Raw genomic sequence first — 15,233 nt, 5'->3', positions numbered from 1 at the left:
CCTCCAGAAATCCCCACAGCCTACTCCTTTGCCTTTGCTCAAATGACATCTCTTCAGTGGGGCCTCTCTCAGCTACCCCACTTCAAAATACAAAGCCCACCCGTCTGGGCCCTCCCTCTCTGCTTTGCCTACTTTATTTTTCTCCAGAAGCTTCCATCCTACTATATCATCTGCTTATTTATTTTGTTGTCTATTCCCTAAGCCCCACAAAGTGAGGCATTTTGTCTGTCTTGCTCACTTCAGTATCCCCAGAACAGTAACCTGGCACATAGTAGGTGCTCAATAAATATAGATCTGAGATGCATCCTGGGTGGATGCAGTCAGGAACTTTGTGGAACAAACCTTGGTCCCAAAGAGCCCATTGCCTGCCCAGCCCTGGAGATCCTGGCTGACAGGTGCCCCTATTGGGGTCCTGCCAGGACCCCACTCTCCCAATGACCTGCATGTGGGGGAGGGAGCCCCTCAAGGCCTGGCATCTCCTGGATGGAGAACCAGTGTGCCTTGGAAGATTCTTAATAATACCGCATACCTCAAAGATATGGCGGCTTCAGTTCCAGATCATCACAAAAAAAGCGTGAATAGCAAAATAAAGCAAGTCACACAAATGTTTCAGTTTCCCAGTGCTTATAAAAGTTATGTTTATACTATACTGCAGTCCATTAAGTGTGCAATAGCATTATGTCTAAAAAAATGGACAAATCTTAATTTCAAAATACTTTATTGCTAAAAAATGCTGTCATGCAAGCCTTCATTGAGGAGTCAATCTTTTTGCAGGTGGAGGGTTTGAAATATTGTGAGAATTACCAAAATGTGACAGAGACACAAAGGAAACGAATGCTATCGGGAAAATAGCACCAATACACTTGCTAAATTCAGGGTTGCCACAAACTTTCCATTTGTAAAAAACAAAACCCACAATATCTGCAAAGTGCAGTAAAGGGTATAAGACACAAGCAATACTTTAGTTGAAAATAGACTGAAATCTATAAGTTGACTGGGAAAATGTGAACACTGACTGGATATTTGTTGTTATTAAGAATTTAGTGTTAGTTTTTAGGTCTGATAATGAGATTGGGGTTTTGTTGTAAACAAAAAGAGTTCTTATATTTCAGAGATACACTGAAATATTTATAGATGAAATGATAATGGTGTCAGGGGGTAGGACACAAATGAGGTATAAAAAAGAAAAGATTGGCTGTATATTAATAACTGGGGCCATCCCCAGTTATAATAAATCCGGTTTATTATGCTATTCTCTCTACTTTTATATATGTTTGAAAATGTCCATGGTAAAGTTTTTAAAATGAAAAAAAAAGCAAAGCAGAATAAAACGAGGTATGCCTGTAATAATAATAATAACAACAACAACAGTAATAGTAGCAGCACAGGTATCTTTTATGGTTGCTGGCCTTTTTTTCCTAGGTGTGTGCTAAGCACTTTACATTCAGTACTTCATTTAAGTCTCATATTATTCCCATGAGGTGATCATATTATACCCACTTTAAAGATAAGAAAACCGAAGCTAGTAGAGTGTCGATAGTAGCCCCACCGTCTCCCGCCACTTCCAAGCCTGGCACACAGCAGACATTGAATAAATGATGCTGTCCTTCCCGGCCGCATAGAAGGCGGGTGGGCATGGAGGTGTGGGGGCGGTCCCTCAGGAGGGAGGTCCAGGCGCGGGATGCGCGGGACGCGCCGGATGCGCGGGGGTGAGCGTGTGTGTCGGGCCGCGCGGAGCCTCAGCTAGGGCCTGGGCGGCCCAGCGTGGCTCTTCGGAGGGTGGGGCAGCCGCGGCCCGGCCTGACGTCTGGCGCCTTGACCGTCACTCGGCGCTCGCCCCGCCCCGCCGCGGCCGCAGCAGCCGGGAGAAGCCCCTAGGAGCCACCGCCGCCGGCCGCACTTGGATCGCTGCGGGCGCAGCCATGGCTTCAGGGCTGGCGGGTAAGGGGACGCGGGGCGCGGGGGCGGCGGGAGGGCAGCCCCGAGCCGCGGCCCCCAGCCCTCGGCTGAGCGGCAGTTCCCCCGTGTCACCCCACAGAGGCGGAGACCCGGCAGAGGTTGCTGCGCACCGTCAAGAAGGAGGTAAGTGCCGGGCGGGGGCCGGGGGCGCGACCCACAGGGAAGGGAGCCACCGCAGCCAGCCCGGAAAGCGTCTGCAAAGGAGCGGTGGCCTCCTGGGGTGTGGAGCTACCCTGCGTGGGTGCTGACCCCACGGGGCTAGAAGCGGGTGAGCTTGGGGGTGAGATTATTGGTGGGGGGCCCTGGGTGTTTTTGTGCTGTGTGCAGGGGCGACTGCTGTGTGAGGGCCCTCCAGGTGGAGGCACACCTGGATGTGTCTGAGTAGGACCCCCTCTTGTGGAAGAGCAGGTTGGTGGGTCTCGCCAAGGTGAGAAAAGCACTTGGCGGGGCTGACAGGGCATGTTGCTGGGGGCGGACTGGATGGGACTGCAGCAGGAGCACGAGACTTTGGGAAAGGGGAGGAAGTCACTACGGGGAAATAAAGCTCCCCACCTACCCCTCCCCGAAATTCTCAGTCCTTGGAGCCACCCCCAGGAGCCAGGGGACTCCCTCCCTGAGAGTCCCAGGTCAGTGGGTTACTCCATTTGAGGCATGTGTGCATGCTCCCCTGGCAGGCAGGCCCCCCCGACCCCCACCCCACCCCACCCTCGAACGAGGGTGAGAATTAGTCAGGGTTCAGCTGCCCCTCTGCCCCTTCACTCTCCCTGGGGTTAGACGGAAGCCCAGTCTAGCCTTAGAGTTAATAGTTCACGACTTCTCGGAGAGTGGGAGAATCTATAGTGATGGGTGCCTGGGGAAGCATTTAGACACCTGGACTGCGTGTGGTTTGTGTGTGTGTACGTGCATGCACGTGTCTGTGTGGGTGAGGACATGTAGCTGTGAGTATGTGTATCTGAGAACATGTGTGCATCTGCCTGGAGATATCTAAGTGTATCTCTATGTGTACATGCATCCGTGTGTCTGTGTGTTTATCTGTTTTTGTGATTATGATGTGTATCTGTGTGATGTGGGAATCTCTGTGAATGAGTGAGGTTGTGACTGTGTGTGTGCATGTGACATGGGATGCATGGGTCTGTGTGTGAATGAGTGAGCTGTGACCATGTGTGTATGAGTGAGGCTGTGTCCGTGTGTGTGCATCGCCCTCCTCATGTCACCCGCATCCCTCCACGTGGGACCCCATTGCTGCTGAGCCTGCCTCACATCTGCATCCTAAGTGCTCAGCCCTAGACCAGGAATGGCCGCAGACCTCGGGGGCTGACCTGATCCTGTGCCTCTGTGTATGTTGAGGGTGTCAGTATCTGGTAACAGTGCTGTCCACCAAGAAGCCCCTCCCCGCACGGTGGCAGATACCACCAAGGGCAGCCTGGAGGCTGGAACCTGTTGCTTCCCCTCCCCACTTGGGGAGCGTGGGCATGTGTCTGTGCATATGTCTCAGTGTGTGGCATGTCCCATTGTTGCTAAAAGAATCAGCTCCAGGCTGACTGCCCATTCTAGCGTTTCTGAATAAGGAGACATACAGGCTACATGGAATCCCTCAGAAAGGCCCAGAACTTTTCAGCTCAGGCCTCTTAGAGACCCCTGTGGGGACCTGAAGAAAGCTCTGTCTAGACCCTCTTTCCATCAAAACCTACATATTCTGATTGTTTCGGGGGGAAGTGTGTATAGACCTCCCGCCCAAAACCCTTCAGGTTAAAAACATACAATTTTTTTGTTCATTGTTTAATTAAACCTAGGTGTAATATGTGCTCCCCAAATGTTTTCACCTGGAGTGGCTGTGTTTTTAAGGAAATGCTTGACTGGTTCAACAAGAGGTTGGGGGAGGGGACCTACAGGCAGAAGAGCTTGTGAACATCTTGGAGGGAGTGCTTCCCTGGTTCTGGGCAGGCCTCCAGCTGGGGCCCTGAACCCAGCTCTGCTACCAGCTCCCTCGATGCCCTGGACGAGTTCCTTCCCCTCTCAGGGACACAGTTTCCATATCTGGAGGAGGGAGCATTGGTTCAGTGTCCCTGGAGGTCCCATCCATGTCAGTCTAGTTTGGGTTATTGGCCAGGCTGTGGGGGACTTTTCCCCTGGTGGCCAGCGGTCTGAGGCTGCATTCTCTCTCCTGGGAGCAGCTGAGTTTGGGGCTTGGGATGAGCTTTCTGCCTGGCTCGAGGCCGAGGCCATCTCCTGGTCAGAGGGACCTCTTGGCATCCTGCTTGATGCCTGGGTGGGGGGCAGGGGGGGCGGGGTGCAGAGGCAGAACCTTGCAAGTTTCGGCAAAGGACCTCGAGTGCCCATTGACCCCGATCTGCAATCAGAAGGCAAGACTTATAGTTGCAAGTTGATAGCTGTTTCTAAATTTTGCATTTCGTGGGGCACATCGTTTTAGTAATTAGTGCTTCCACTTACTGGGGGCTACTCTGTGCTGTATCCTGTGTGCACAGTAATTTTATGAAGTGAATGAGGTTGTTCCCATTTTCAGACAAGGAAACTGAGGCTCAGAGAGGAGGAGTAAATTCCTCAAGAGCACACAGCCCAGAAGGGACTTATCCCCCTGGTCTGTCTGGTGTTAGAGCCAGGCTGTCTTACCCCCTAAATCACAAACATGCCCATCCACATCTACACAGTGCCACAATCTCAGCATGTGTGGGTGGTATAATTTCCATTGTACAGATAAGAAAACTGGCCCAGAGAGAGTAAGCGAAGTGTTTCAAGGGCACAGAACCAGTGAAGGGGAACAGTCTTCTGTCTGTGAGCCCCCTGTTCAGCATGGGTGCCCCCAAGGGCGTGGTGACAAATCCATGCCCCCCAAAGCAGATCTCCTCTCTCCTTTCCTTCCTCTGCCTACCTCTTTGGAGAGCATCTCCAATGGAATGGTGAAGGGGAGCTCTTTGCTTAGAAAACTGGGAATTGATTGAGGTCTTCCTTCTCTCCACCCTCTGGGTTCAGAACCACATCCCTGCCTGTCACAGCCTCGCCCAGAGGCCCCTCCCATCCTTCTTTCTGGAAGGGGCGGCTTAACAGTCAGTTTCTGTAGATAAGCCAAGCAGGTCTGCAAACTTTGTCTGAGCCACTGAAGCTACAAAGGCTAGTAGAGCCTGTGGGGCTGGAAGTTCCATCTAGTGCTGACTCAGCTGGGCTCTGTGGATCCCACAGTGAACAAGATCGGCCCTGCCCTCTGGGGGCTTACGTTCCAGTACGGTGGACAGACCCTGACAGACATCCGAATGTAATTAAAAGGATGATTGCAGGCTGTGCACTGGAGGTCTGAAGTAGAAGCACTTGGCATCACAAGAACATACAACTGCATGCAGGTGGCTCAGGAGGGCTTCTCGGAGGAAGTGATGTTTAAGAAGATGTGTGAAGGATAAGTAGGCTTTTTAGGTGAAGGTATGAGGTAGCAAGAGACAGAGGAAAACCATTCCTGGCAGAGGGAACTGCACATGCAAAGACTTTGTGGCTGGAGGGAGCACTACAGACAAGGAATGGAAGGACTAGGAAGTGGCTGGAGTGCAGAGAGAAAGGACAATGGTGCCACATGCAGAGGAGGCAGAGCATGTGGTCTTATCCTAAAAGCAAGAGGAAAGGAGTGGGGAGGACATGAGGAATATGGAAAGAAGAGGGTGGAGCCGAAACTCATTGCTTATCAATTGTACAACTTGGACAAACATCTGTCTTTACCTTCACACGTATCTGGGTTTCAGTTTATTCATAATGGGGGTGAAAATTACTCACCTATCAGGGTAAACCATGTGAAAACACCCACCACGTTAGTCTGAGCTTCTCCAGGACAGGAATCTTTTTATTTTCTGTCTCCCCAGCACCACCCAGGGAAAGCTGGGGACAGCGTGGCCTCAGCATAATTTCCTCCAGTTAAATCCAACCAACTCTATCCTGGCTCCTTCCTGGCTCGATTAGCCCTCCCCTCCTTTTGCCTCCCCACCTCCACCCCTTAATTTTGTTTTGGTTCCCAGAGCCTCAGGGACTGGCTTCCCGTTGCCATGACGACTGCCACTAAAGGAGCTAGCCACGTGACACGAGTTGATAAGGGAAGCAGAGTGTCTAACTGCCTTGTTTTCCTGCCTCAGGGCTGGGCCTGGGAGGCCTCTTAATTGGAGGGGAGAAGGCAGGGGCTTGTGGGCCAGAGGAGAGACCCTGAGAAAGAGGCAGGGCGATGAGGTGGGTGCTAGAGAGGAAGCTACGCTCTGCACACTGGAGCTGGTGTGAGGGCTGTCCTGGGGAGCCATCCTCACAGTGGCTGAGCTGGGCTTGTCTGGGGACTCAGCCTCCCAGCTCCTGAGTGGGGGATCATGAGAGGGGAGGTAGGTGGGACGTGTTGAGAAGGTTGGAGGAAATCAAGAGGGAAACAGCTGATGTTAGTACTAGGACCCTGTGGTGGTGTCAGTCTAACCCGGTGGCTCTTAGTGAAGGAGGGGGCACAGTTTTGCCCCCCAGGTAGGATTGCCAGATAACATACAGGTCACACAGTTAAATCCAAATTTCAGATAAACAACAAACAGTTTTTTAGAATGAGTATGTATTGCTAAATCTGGCAGCCCTACCCCAGGGGATATTTGGCAACATCTGGAGACATTTTTGGTTGTCATAGCTGGGGGTGCTACTGGCATCTAGTGGGAGGAGACCAGGAATGCTGCTCAACATCCTACAGAGCACAGGACAGCCCCCATCACAAGGAAGTATCCAGCTCAGAACAGCACTGCTTTGCTGATTGGCCCCCACATGCCACCTTCTTTACTCAGAAAGACAGCCCTAAGAGGGGGAATAACCATCTCCTTCACTTTATAGAAGAGGACCTGGAGGCACAGAGATGGTAAGCAGCTCGCTTTAAGGTTGCACAGCCAGCCTGTGGAGAAGCCAGGATTCAAGTCCCACATTCTCAGGATCTGAAGGGTGGCCTCGTGGCCCCTGATTCACAGAGGGCAGAGGTAGGGAGCTACAAGCTACAGCAGAGTCCCCGGAAGCAGGCTTGGGGGTCAGATGTGTGTAGGGCAAGGAGATGAGTCAGGAAAGGTCCATTAGCCCCAGCTTGTGCAGGGCTGTGGGTGCCAGGCGGCAGCCGTTGCTCCATCAGATAGTAGGGAGCTCTAGAAGATTTATGAACAGGGGAGGTCTTGCTTGGAGTTGTACTTCAGGAAGTTTCCTTTGGCAGCAGGGGCCAGGACAGACCCTTTCTGCCAGCTCTTAGAAGAAAACTTCCTCTCTTCTTTCCTTCTTTCCACAAATATTTATTGAGCATCTACTAGGTGCCAGGCACTGTTGTAGGAACTGCAGATTGAGAAGTGAACAAAGCAACATCCCTGCTCACATGCTCTCGTGAAGCTTACAGTCTAGTTGGGGGACAGATAACACAATAAATATAGTGACAGGAGCTATGAGGAAAATAAAGCAGGAAAGGTGGTGGAGAGTGGTGAGAAGCGTGCTCCAGAGGGGGCACTCTGGGATGGCCTTTCTGACAGGGTGACATTGTCTGCTTGGCAGACGTCTGTGGGAAGGGTGTTCCTGACAGAGGGAACAGCATATACAAAGCCCTTGAGTGGGGAACAGTGAATAGCGAGGAGGCCAGCGAGGCTGGAGCAAAGGGAAAAAGAATGAAGGAGGATGAGATGAGGTCAGAGAAGGAACAGGAGGCCCATCGTGCAGGGCCTGTGGCCCTCGGAAGCTTTGGCTTTTACTCTGAGTGAGATGGGAGCCATGGGGGGATTTTGAGCATGGGGGGAGTGTGAGTTCACCTATGTGTGGCTGCAGGCAGGCAATACATGGAGGGGACAAATGAGGATACAAAGTCATTAGGCAAGAGAGGAAACTTCTATCTAGTTCTTTCCGAGCTTTCCATTCTTGGGCTGGAAATCACAGCCCCACACTCCTCTGCTGGGCCAAGTGGAGGTTCCGAAAACGCTTGCTGATCGAATGAACAAAAGCAGGAATACTGGGTGGGATATTTTGGGGCTCTCTGTTGCTTGCAGGGTTGACTCAAATCAGTTGGTGTGTGTCGTGTTTTCGAACTTAAAACGGCAGAAGTTCTCATGAATAATGCAGCTATATCCACACATAGTCTGGTTTGATGCTTTTTTTGTATCTCTGGCAATGCGGCTTCCGGGAGCTTTGGATAGTGGTGGGCTTGGGTTCGATGTGATGGGGGTGGCAGGAGGGACTCTGGCTTTCCTGCCTAGATATGTCTCCCGTGAAGTCTGGCTGGGTCCCCCCTGCAGTAACCTCCTGAGGGGCTCTGCGAGAGGGTGGTAGCTTTTGCTGCTGGTTGGCAGGTGGGAAAGTGCATTTCTGTCACCCAGTTGGACCCACAGTTGTTGGCTGCAGACCCCAGGATGGGAGGTGAGGACACCTGAGTCCTTGTCCCAACTCTGCGTCTAACGACCTGTGGCCTCCTAGCGGGTCCCTTCTCCCTGTCTCATTCTCCTGCTTTCTAAGTGGACAAGGTCGGACGGCTCAGGGATTCTAAGAACATCGAGCCATCTAATTTGACCGGCATCTCTTTATAAGAGCCAAGTCTCTCCTGTGTTTTCTCTACTCTGAATTTGCCAAGTCTGTATTTAAGACTTATTATACTCAGTAGCTGATAAGACTTTTGGGGAGCCTTCACTCAAGGAAAACAAGGGCTCGACTAAAGCCATTCTAATGGGATCAAGTTTTTTTAAACAGCATTTACTGAGCATTTTATATGAATGACTTCATTTAAGTATCTCAGTGCCCCGTGGAGTGGATAAAACGTTCTCCCTAATAGAGAAGGATATTGAGGCACAGAGATGGCAAGTAACACCCGTGCGGTCGTGGAGACTGTAAGTGGTACAGCTCGGGGGTCTGGCTCCAGGACCCAGCTCTGCACTCTGGAGCCAAAACCAATGTGGTTATAAGCTGTGACGAGAGTGTGGAGTTAGGGATAAGGCCAAGCTTTGGAGCCAGACAGCCTTGAGTTCAGGTTGCAGCCCTGCCGTTTAGGAGCTGTGGGAATCTCTCTGGCTTGAGTTTCCTTGTGTATCAGATGGCCAGGGCATCATCTACCACTCGTTTATGCCGTCACATGGGGGTTTGACAGTATTTGTGGAGGGACCAGGCACAGTGCTTGGCTCACTCAGTTAAGACTGAGATGGAACTCGTTTGCAGAAGGACATTTTGCTGCCCTTTCTGGTCACGTTGAACTTGCAGATGCCCTCAGCATGGCATCATGATCTCCTTGGGTAAGCCTCGGGCTGGGGGGTGCCAGGACCACAGCAGCAGTGCTGTAGCCTAGGAAGGGGATCCAGCGGGACTGAGCCCTTGAGTAGGAGTCTGCAAGGCTGAGTCTTGACTGGTGGCATTGCCATCCTCGGGTGGGCAGCTGGAGGTTCCCTCTGTGTCTGACTGCTCATCGGCCCCCGTGGAGGTAATCCCTCAGCCTCAGGAGGTCAGAAACCCTCGTGAGCCTGCTGGCCCTGCCGCTTAGCTGCTGTGAGCCCCCAGGTGAGGCAGCTAGGAGGGCTGAACTCCAGTGGGGGCAGCGTATTTTTCTTTCTTTTAGTAGTACAAGAAGATAGGAGATGAATAGTTTTTTTGTGCTTTTTCTTTACAAAATCTTGAAGGAACTCAGATTCTGGGCATTTGTGAAGGACAGTAACAGGTCCTATTGCCGTAGACCCCATACAAAAATCGGATAACTGAAGCCCCAAGAGATCAAGGGACTTGGCGATACTTGGGGCATTGAATGAATTCTCCTCTAATTATTGTTATTTAGTGAATTATGTTGAAATAGAAAGTTAGAATTAGAGCAGCTATCATTTCTTTTTTTTTAAGAAATAAAGACATTTTTACTACTACCATTTATTAAACGCTACTCTAAGTGCTTTACTCTGTCTCATTTAATCCACAAAGCAATTTTCCTATAGAGTACGTACAGAATAGCAACTCCTCTTTGCTGAAGAGGAAATTGAAGCTCATAGAGGTTGAGAAACGAGACTAAGTAAGGTCACACAGCTGCAAAGCAGCAGAGCAGGGTATTTTAGCCAGCCCCGTCCAATTCAAGTTGGATAATAACTTGCTAAAAATAAACTAGTTAAAACAGTAAATAAACATATAAATATAAAGCAGAAAGGGAAAGAGAGGCTAAGAAATGGATCTATTGGTTCAAGGGTTTGGGAAGTTTGTAGTGATCCGGCTTTATGTACAGCTGTATCCAGGGGTTCCAGTGATGTTATCAGGACCATCTCTCTCCACCTCTCTGTGCTGCTTTTGTCTGTGTAAGCTTTATGCTTCCTCTCTATGGGGAGGTAGAGGGTTGCCCAGCCGCTCTCAGGAAACAATATGCCAGCTTGACATCGAGACAAACAGAGCTTCTCCTTCCCCACGGTTCTAGCAGAAGTCTTAGGATTACATCTCATCCGACCAGCCTGGGTCATGTGCTCCTTTTGCGCCAATGGCTGTGGGATGGATTGCTCTGATTGGTCAAGCCTGGAGGGGTGAAGTGTGGAGTCAGCCCTGTGAGAGTAAAGGAGGGGACCCAGAGGAGAGTCAAGGTGAAATGATCAGACAGGGAGATGGTAACTAGGCCAACAAACCACAGACATCCACCTTCACAGCCTGAGGGTCCTGCATTTGGAGCTCAGCCCCTAACAGTAGAGGTGGCCACTCTGATGCTCCGTGCCTGGCTGTGATCCCAAGTGCTGCCTGGGGACCTGCTGTGCGCAGGTGTCTGCTGGATCAGAGATTTTTACTCTGGGGTGTGCAAAACCCTGAAATTGTACAAACACTTTGTACTTGCTGTATGGAGAGGGTATCCTCCATCATCCTCAGGACCTGTAGAGGATCCACAACCCAGATACCCTAATACAGTTGGTGTCCTTTAATATGGTTTTAAATAAACCTTTCACAGATTAAAAAAAAAAACAAAACATCCTGAAAGATGCTGGGATACAAAGGTGAATACAGTACAGTTTCCCAACCTCCACGTGCTCAGAAATGAAATAGTGTCTCCTAATTTCTAACCCAGTGAGTCCTCTAATAATAATATCAATCTCTAATAATAATCATAATGAGCATTTATTGGGCACCTACTATATTCTAGACCTGCACTGTCCAATGTGGGCTACTAGTCACGTGTGCCTATTTACATTTAAATCAAGTAAAATTACATTTTAAATACTGTTCCTCAACGGCACTAGGCACGTTTCAATAGCCCCACGTGGCTAGCGATACCATATTGGACGATACAGGGATACAGCATGTCCAGAAAGTTCTATCATGTTCTAGACGTTGTGCTAAGTGCTTTATATCCATTAACATATTTGATCTTTAAAAAATCCTTAATAAATAGGACCTACCCCTACCTCAGAGGTAGGGGTAGGTCCTATTTATTGTCCCATTTTACAGATGAGTAAACTGAAGCACAGAGCAAGTGAAGTGACTTGCCCAAGGTCGGAGAGCCCGTAAGAACCAGGATTCTAACCCAGCCCTTAAACACACTATCTCACTGCTTTTCCTCTTAAGGTTGGCTGGAGGTGGTTAGTCCATTTTCTGGTCCATCCTGAGTGTGAACCATCTGGGAATTCCGTTTCTTTCTTTCCTGCAGCCGCCCAGACCCCCAGATTTTGGGCAGCTTTCCAGAGAATCTCGGCACCCTCTGGAGTCCGTGTGTGCCTTCCTCATCCTTGAGGCCCGTGGTTCTGTGGAAACGGGGCATGTTGCCAGGGGAGCCGCCACACGCAGTAGGCAGAGCAACCGGGAGAAAGCTGGCGGGTGTCCATGGTGTGGGCTGAGAATGTGAAACACGCGGGCCCTTTTTCCTGGGGATGGGGGGCGGCCGGGGGATGGCCTTCAAGGCTTCTCCATGTCCATCCGGGGCTGGGTGTGGGAGTGTTGGCCGGAGGGACCTTTTGGCCAGGATGTCCCCAGGTGAATGGTCTTAGAATCAGGCACTGGGGAAGACTCCTTGTCGAGGGGTCTGGGGCACCTGTGCAGGGTGGCGATGACAGACCTGTTGGTGGGAACTCCATTCTCAGCCCCGGAACACCTCTCCTTCCGGGCCCCGCTGGCTGGCGGGTCTTTCTGCTCTTCGGAAACAAGCCTGGTGCCTATTTATAGCACGTCAGTAAACTATTAACTGGGGCGGGACCGGCAGCAGCCCGGGAGAGGCATTTGCTTCTCCTGCAAGCCCCATAGCCACCTTTAGGGCGTTTAAGAGTGAGGAACCGGAGGGAGGGCTTTTCTAACCCTCTGAAAATCCACATGCCACCACTTCATCACTTATTTATTTATCTGCTCATTCCCATCACACGGATGGGACTGCAGAAGGACACCCCTGTGGCTTTGCCTTCCTTACCTGTGTGGATGTGGTGGGCAGGGTGGAAGGATGTGGGCGTGAGGGTGGGGCAGATCAGTCCTGGAACTGCAGGCGAGAGAGAATCCCGAAAAGGAAGCTTGATCCATTCCCTGTGGTTGCTGAGGTCCTAGTGCCAGACACCTTCAGACCCCTGCTCTGCGAGGCCCCAGAGCGCCCTGCAGACCACACAGGCTGAAGGCAAGGAGGAGTCTCTTTGAAAGGAGACTCAGCCTGTTTGCCCAAAAGCTGGGACCCCCGCCGACATCCTCCATGAGTGGCAGAGTAAGGTAAAGACATTTTTTTAAGAAACAGACTTTATTTTTTTAGAGTAGTTTAGGTTCACAGTAAAAATTAAATGAAAAGTACAGAGATTTCCCTTACACTCCCCACCCCACACATGCACAGCCTTCCCCACTATGGACCCCCCACCAGAATGGGACATTTGTTACAATGGAGGAATCTGCATTGACACATTATCACCCCAAGTTCATAGCTACGCTAGGATTCAGTCTTGGTGATGTGCATGCTGTGGGTGTGGACAAATGCATAGGGACGTGTATCCACCATTAGAGCATCACACAGAACAGTTTCACTGCCCTAAAATCCTCTGTGCTCCACCCTAGTCATCCTTCTCTCCCCCCAACCCCTGGCAACTACCCATCTTTTTACTGTCTCCATAGTTTTGCTTTTTCCAGAACGTCGTACAGTTGGAATCATACAGTATGTTGCCTTTTCAGAGTGGCTTCTTTCATTTAGTAATAAGCATTTCAGCTTGGACATTCTTTTCATGACTCTGATTTTCCTTCGGGAACCGACGTGTGGCAGAGAGAGGGAGCTAGGAGGTGCCTGGCGAGCTGGGAGAGATGGGTCATGAAAGATGATGGCTGGGGCAGAGGTGGAGCTGGCAGGTGCTGCTGGACCCTGGCTGTGACTGTGACATTGGGCTTCACTGGGCTGAGGGAGCTGGTGCATTGGCCACCTGGCTGCTAGCGTCCCCACCGTGACTTGGGACTCTGGAGCAGGAGACCTTGATTCAGATCCCAGCCTCTTCACAGGCCAGATGACCTTTGTCCCTCCCAGGTCTGCTGCTTCGTTGGAAAAATGAGAATAGTAGCAATGACACCTATATTATTGTGAATCTTTGGGCTCACATATGTAAAGCTCCTACCCAGCTTGTGGGAAGCATCCGTAGGTGTCTGTTGAATGAATGAATGAACCTACTGTGTGCCAGGGTCGGTGCAGAGCAGGTAGTCATGGGTTTGAATCCCTGCCCTGCCATTTGAAAACCTTGTGCTCTTGGAAAGTCATTTAATCTCACTGAGACTCAGTTTCCTCGTTTGTAAAATGAGGAGGCTAATTGTATCCATTTCTCCAAATTGCCACAAGGATTGGATGAGATAAACCCCCTAAACACAGTGCCAGGCACACAGTGAGCACTTTATAAATAAATGCTGGTTGTTCTTACATAAAACAAATGCATAAAGCACCTACTATGTAGCTGCTATTGTGTTTAATGCTTTATATTGAGTTGTCTGAGCTGTTTATATATATTTTGGATATCAACCCCTTATCGGTCATATCATTTGCATATATTTTCTCCCATTCCGTAGGTTGTCTTTTTGTTTCGTCAATGGTTTCTCTTGCTGTGCAAAAGCTTTTAAGTTTAATTAGGTCTCATTTGTTTATTTTTGCTTTTATTTCTTTTGCCTTCAGAGACCGATCCAAGATATATTGCTACAAAATGTACAAAATGTATTATTTTATGCCTTTGAGACAATACTAATCTCTAATACAAATACTAATATAACACTAATATGAATAACACCATTTTATGGATGAGAATGCTGAGGCTCAGAGAAGGGACATGAGTTGCCCGAGATCATGCGTGCATGAGCTGGGATATGAATTCTGGGAGTTTGATTCCAGAGTCCAGTGCTCATGGCTGTGCAGTGGGTGTTGCTCTAGGAGTTGGGAAAGGGAGGGGGCATCACATCAACTCGAGGGGGTCTCAGGAGGGAGTAAGAAGGTCACATTATCTGGTTCTGGAGCACTGGGTGGTTTTTCCAGAGCTGGAGGTGGATGTAAGGGTGGGTGGGGATGTCAGGTGGAGGGTACTGCAGAAGCGAATGTCAGGTGGTGGGAGTCACATGGGTCACACAGAAGGAATGCACGTGTGACTGGGAAGGGACAGGATTTGGCAGGAAAGGCAGGTGGAGCCACACCATGGGAATAGTTATAGCTTGCCAGGCGGTCCCATCCAGCCCCCACATCTGTGTCTGCTTTGGAGCTTCCCAAAATATTCCTTTCCCTCCCCCCGCCCCGCCCCACCCATCAGCCTCAGCCCTGTTCCAGCCCCTCCCAACTCTCACCTCCTGCGTGCCTCGCCCATATCAAATTAAAAAATACAGAGCCGCCAGCTATTCCCATGTAGTGCTTTTCCCTGCCACACTGTCTGTACATCTGTTCCTTCCTTTGAGCTCCAGGGCACCTCTGTGGGGGCAGTAGCAGGAGGAATTTTTTTCCCCTATGCTTTAGAGTTGGTGAATCCAAAGCCCAGAAAGTTCATTTCTACTTGTACTTCAGATCTTGAGCGTCACCTCCTGCAGGAAGCCCTCCCTGACCTCCCCACCCACCCAGTTTCCTTGTTATCTGTTCTCATAGAACCAAGTTCTTTCACTGCAGAGAACTGGTCTCACTTCGTCATTATCTACCCGTTGGTGTGATTTAGTTAATGTCTTTCCACCTTGCTTGACTGTGACCTCCATGAGGACAGGGACTCTATCTGCTTGCCACCTAATGCTGCACACATAGGAGGCGCTCTGTGAATGTTGACTGACTGAGCAGTCAGTTTTGACAGTTTTGGTTCATGTGATACGTTATGGGAAGGCAGGTGTTAGCGGAACGT

The 15,233-nt window shown here is 50.2% G+C and overlaps 1 protein-coding gene across 4 annotated transcripts in view; it reads left to right on the top strand.

The window, feature by feature from the left end:
* The first annotated feature begins 1,709 nt into the window (after positions 1-1,709).
* The window catches only part of SGSM1 (small G protein signaling modulator 1), a 77,924-nt gene continuing 64,400 nt past the window's right edge, over positions 1,710-15,233 (top strand). For 2 of the 4 annotated variants that reach the window (XM_067700431.1, XM_067700430.1), the window contains exons 1-2: positions 1,710-1,941; positions 2,039-2,082. In XM_067700431.1, the coding sequence (XP_067556532.1) occupies positions 1,923-1,941; positions 2,039-2,082 (63 nt within the window). In that variant the 5' untranslated portion in view covers positions 1,710-1,922. Of the gene's footprint in view, positions 1,942-2,038; positions 2,083-2,206; positions 2,228-6,581; positions 6,833-15,233 lie in introns of those variants that run through there. The other 2 variants (XM_067700434.1, XM_067700432.1) reach the window with 2 other exon arrangements.

Source organism: Pseudorca crassidens, chromosome 12 (genome assembly GCF_039906515.1).
Source record: "Pseudorca crassidens isolate mPseCra1 chromosome 12, mPseCra1.hap1, whole genome shotgun sequence".
NCBI lineage: Eukaryota > Metazoa > Chordata > Mammalia > Artiodactyla > Delphinidae > Pseudorca > Pseudorca crassidens.
The sequence above is the reverse complement of the archived record's forward strand: the minus strand, read 5'-3'. Positions and strand labels throughout refer to the sequence as shown.